Source organism: Penaeus japonicus, unplaced genomic scaffold (assembly GCF_977035675.1).
Source record: "Penaeus japonicus unplaced genomic scaffold, GWHDUDI00000001_assembly GWHDUDI00000028, whole genome shotgun sequence".
Classification (NCBI taxonomy): domain Eukaryota; kingdom Metazoa; phylum Arthropoda; class Malacostraca; order Decapoda; family Penaeidae; genus Penaeus; species Penaeus japonicus.
Window position 1 is genome coordinate 16,785,067 of NW_028234430.1, and position 5,000 is coordinate 16,790,066.

Genomic DNA, 5,000 nt, shown 5'->3' on the forward strand with positions numbered 1-5,000 from the left:
TCACTCGCAAGTTATCGACATTTCCCAACACTTTGTCCGTCACACTCACTCGCAAGTGGTCGTTCACGTTGGCACGCACGTTGTCCAGCAACTTGGCACTGCTGCTGTTCTCACTCGCACTCACTAGCAGCTTCTCGCTCGCGATGGCACGCAGGTTATTGGCACTGGAAGGGTTAAAGTCATTGATATTGGCACGTAAGACATTGGCACTCAGGCTGTTCGCAATACTTTCGGTGACGGAGGCGCTGACGCTGCCGCCGTAGCCCGCCGTAATGTTGCCGCGGAGGTTGTCGAGGTGCGCACGGTGCGTCTCCAGGTTGGAACGGAAGTTGTCCGTGCTGCTCGGCCGAAGGTTGTCCAGGTTGGCCCGGTGACTGTCCAAATTGACCCGCAGGTTGTCCATGTTAGACCTGTGGTTGTCTAGACCCCGGTGGCTGTCCATGTTCCCTCTGTGGTTGTCCAAGTTCCCTCTGTGACTGTCTATATTGCCTCGGTGGATATCTATGTTGCCCCTATGGTTGTCCATGTTCCCCCTCAGGTTATCCATATTCCCTCTGTGATTATCCATATTTCCTCTGTGGTTATCAATATTCCCTCTGTGGCTATCCATATTCCCTCTGTGGTTATCCATGTTTCCCCTTTGGTTTTCTATATTCCCTCTATGGTTATCTATGTTCCCTCTGTGGTTGTCGATGTTTGACCTGAGGTTGTCGTTTAGGTTGGCTCGGAGGTTGCTCACCAGCTGGAAGTTCTGTATGCGCATGCGCTGGTTATCGTCCACCTCGACGACGAAGACGCGGTCATTATGGTGGTAGTGGTGTCCGCCATCGTCCCTGAAGCCGATGCCAGAGTCAGAGTTGGAGGAGTTGGAGGAAGTGTTGGAGTGCTGGGGCGACATCTGCGCCTCCACGTCGATGAGTCCGGGCGCGCCGGTGTCCAGGTGGAACCCCACCCGATTGCGGTACAGGCTCATGATAGCGTGCAGGATCGGGTCGGCCGAGTCGGGGAACTCCTGGCAGTGCGGCGCGTCGGGGTGCGGTGTGCATTCCAGCCGGAAGTTCTTGGCCCTGCGCGCATGGTCGGCGTGCTGTACCATGCGCGGGTCCACCATGAACACATGGCATGACGACGACACGCTGCCTCCGTCCTGGCTGCCGTCACTCAGCTCATCGCCCGACGCGCCGTGCACTGTCACCAGGCCGAAGAACTTCTTGTCGTCGGCGTACACACCGCAGAAGGTGATGCGTTCGGCAGGGTACTGCGCCAACGTGAGGCCGTGCGGGCTGGTGAGGACGACGCGCTCTGTAAACACCGACATGAGGACCAGCGTGTGCACCTTCTTCTCGATGCGCAGCCGCCGGATGCAGTTCCTGATGGCGGCCAGCCTGGAGCCGCCCTGGGGCTCCTTGGGCATCTCGATAGTGCCTAGGTAGCCCACCACGGCGCGGTACAGGGCCTCGCCCAGGTCGTTGGGGGCCGCCTGCTGCTGCAGCTCCGCCAGGGTCGGGTAGAGAAGCTTGTTGATTTCCTGCTCAGTCAGCACGCTGTATGCTTCTTTACCAGAGCCGCTCGGCAGCTCCACGCCAACCCACATACCCGAATGCTGCTGCTGTGACTGCTGAAGTTGCTGCTGCACGGGGGACTGCTGTCGTTGAGGCTGCTGTTGGTGCAACTGCTGTTGGTGCAGCAGCTGCTGTTGACTGTGCTGCTGTTGTAAATGCTGTTGCTGTTGTAAGTGTTGTTGCTGCAGGTGTTGTTGTAGGTGCTGTTGTTGTTGTTGCTGCTGATGGTGCTGCTGCAGATGCTGCTGTTGCTGCTGGTGATGATGCTGGTGATGCGCCAGCTGACTAACGGCCTCCGGCGGCAGGTTCTGCGGGTGGTGCCTGAGCTTAGCCTTCGGAGACTTGTCCTTTTTCTTGACAACGTGTCTGGGCCGCGGCGGGTGCTCTTGCTGCTGCTGCTGCTGCTGTTGTTGTTGCTGTTGCTGCTGCTGTTGCTGCTGCTGTTGTTGCTGCTGTTGCTGTTGCTGCTGCTGTTGTTGTTGCTGTTGTTGTTGTTGCTGCTGCTGCTGCTGCTGCTGCTGTTGTTGCTGCTGTTGTTGTTGCTGTTGTTGTTGTTGCTGTTGTTGCTGCTGCTGCTGTTGTTGCTGCTGCTGTTGCTGCTGCTGTTGTTGCTGCTGTTGCTGTGGCTCCTTCATGGGCCGCGGCGTCCGCGTGACCTGTCGCGCCTCCGCCATGACAAGCTGGATCTGGTCGGGGCGCAGGCGCGTGGGAGACGTGGAGGAGGGCACGCCGGACGGGCCTCCGTCGCCGCCGCCGCCCCCAAGGCCCTCGGGCACGGGCGACACAGACGTGGAGACCGTGAGGCCCTTGGGCGTGGGCGTGAGCGGCGCCTTGGGCGGGAAGGCGGACTCGGGCCAGGCGTCGCGGTCGGAGAGCAGGGCCGCCTCGCCCAGGTGGATGGCCGTGTGCTCGCTGAAGATGGCGCCACTTTGCAAGTCGCGCACGACCTTCTCTGCGCGCGTCTGCTGGTTCTTGTGGCGCAGGCGGTTCGGGTACTTGGGCTTGGGGCGGTTCACCGTGACGAACTCGTCGTCGGAGCTGTCCGAGTAGTAATTCTCGGCGATCTGAAGCTTGAGGAGCTTGGAGAGGCCGATGAGGCGCGCCACGTCATCGTGCGGCGCCTTGCTGACGTTCTGGCTGTTGACGGCGATGAGGTAGTCGCCGGGGCGCAGGCCGGCGCGCTCGGCGGGGCTGCCCGGCACGATGCACGACAGGATGCACGGCGCCTGCCCGCTGATGGTGAAGCCGAAGCCGTTCCTGCCCTTCGTGATCTCCACCGTGCGGACCCCATAGCTGGGCCGCTTCTTCCGCCGCCGGTTGTTGTGCATGGCTCCCCTATGGCACTGCTATGGCACACTGCAACCAAAAACACAAATGAATTAAAAGTAAAATTCATGCTTATCATCAACAATTACATTACATATATAAAGTATTAATTTTCATAAATTGAAATAACATGTTGCCTGTTCCCAAAAGTACTCAACGACCCCCCCCCCCCCCCCCCCCCCCCCGCCACCCACTTTTACCCACATCCACCCGCCCACACCAAGAACCCCAGTCTCCACTCGCGGTTATCCCGCCATATCAACGCAGAGTAACACCAAAGAGGAAGATCTTTTCCCGCCATTAGTGTTTCCGCGCGGGGTTCTCAAGGCCACGCATTCACCTTGACATTGACACCTTGACATTATGCGTTCCCTTCGCCGAACCGGGCGCTGTGCCGGAACGGAACATTCACACAAGGCTACTGCTTGACATTATGCGTTCCCTTCGCCGAACCGGGCGCTGTGCCGGAACGGAACTTTGCGACAACAAGGCTACTGCCGGAGTGTCCTGTAGGAGGATATCTGTATGTGGGAGTGGGAGCAAGAGGTCCTTCGTTGCGGCGATAAGGAAAGAAAATATTAACGAGGTCAATGATAGACAAATGGCAACGGCAATAATAGCAGTAATAAAAATAAGCATTATAACAAAGCAATAATGATAATTATTATAATAACCATAAGGAATACAAGTATAATCAGAATAATATTAGTAAAAATAAAAGTAATAACAATAATGATGATAATAATAGTTATAACAATAATGATAATAATAATAATAGAAATGACAATGATTATGGCGGTGAATGTGGTGGTAGTGGTGATGGTAAATGTGGTATTGGTGAATGTGGTGGTAGTTGAGATTGTGGTGGTGGTGGTGGTGATGGTGGTGGTGATGGTGGTGTTGATGATGATGATGATGGTGGTGGTGGTGATAGTGGTGATGGTGGCGGTGACTGTAGTAGTGGTGATGGTGATTATGGTGATGAAGGGTGGTGGTTGTGATAATGGTAGTGGTGGTGATTATGGTGGTGTTGAAGATGATTATGTGATGATTATGGCAAGAACAACGACGAAGATAAAATACAAATAACACATCAAAACCAAAGAGAGGTTTCCTTTTAGCACGTCCAAAACTAGCCGGTATTAGCACAAAAGACATTCCGAAAACTCGCGTCTCAGTTCTTTGGAAACTCCACAGGAATGCATATTTCAGAAGGTTCGAATCCTATACTAGGGGTATATATGAAAGCACAGTTAACATGAGCTCAACTGTCGCATCCGCTTGGGAAAAGTACGATACAGCAAAATGTGAGTTTTGCCTCTTTTATTTTCAATCACAACTCTGACATAACTACAAAGTCTCAAATTGTCACGCAGCGCAGACAATGCGAATATACTTTCCAAGTTTGAACATAGGAAAGCTCAACCTCAAGACGACCTGTTAGTACAGTCTGCCTCTACCTATCGGCCCCGACGTGGGGAGGAAAATATCATACTGTTTGCGGTGCGCACAGTTCAAACACCGTCGGGAATATCAAAGGCGCCTCGAAGCAAAAATATAGCAGAAGAAAAACACAAGGCTGGAACGTAAAAATCGCGAAACTCTGAACACATTGTAATGAAAGAGCCCTTGTAGGTCTGAAGGCGCATGGAGAATGAGGATCTACAGCAAAACATCACCCTCGATGATCCTTTCCTGCTAACATGAGTGTGATTACAAGACGCCATTCTCTATGCTAGGCGGAACATGCAAATTGGCCTCCCCTAAGCGAATCACCATGAGTTGCAAAGGAGCACCTGCGCCTTCCCGCAATCCGTATTCTGTTCTGCGATGCCTCTTTCCTCAGAGCGAGTGCAACGGCCGTACCTCCGACTCGAACAAGCCAAGCTGACCAGAGTAAAATCTGTCCAGAGTAAAGTCCAGATAACAAATCTCACACGCTTCTATGAGACAGACAGCTACTTGTCAACTAATCCGCCACACGGGCAGCACATGCGTCAGTCAAGCCTTCGCTATGGATCCATTAGAATCCTGGCTCCCTTCCTAACACACCCATGACACCCACCAGGCAAGTTCTAAGCCGAACCATACACCCAGGGCGAGCACGTGGTC

At 54.0% G+C, this 5,000-nt stretch overlaps 1 protein-coding gene across 6 annotated transcripts in view; it reads right to left on the bottom strand.

The window, feature by feature from the left end:
- Positions 1-5,000, bottom strand: part of loco (regulator of G protein signaling family member locomotion defects) — a 155,090-nt gene that overhangs the window by 127,781 nt on the left and 22,309 nt on the right. For all 6 annotated transcript variants that reach the window (XR_015192435.1, XR_006223789.2, XM_043026798.2 and 3 more), the window contains exon 2: positions 1-2,918. This exon is cut by the window's left edge and continues 1,091 nt beyond it. Coding sequence is in view for 4 of the 6 variants with exons in the window: in XM_043026798.2 (XP_042882732.2) it covers positions 1-2,890 (2,890 nt within the window). In the remaining 2 variants the exon portion in view is untranslated. The remainder of the gene's footprint in view (positions 2,919-5,000) is intronic.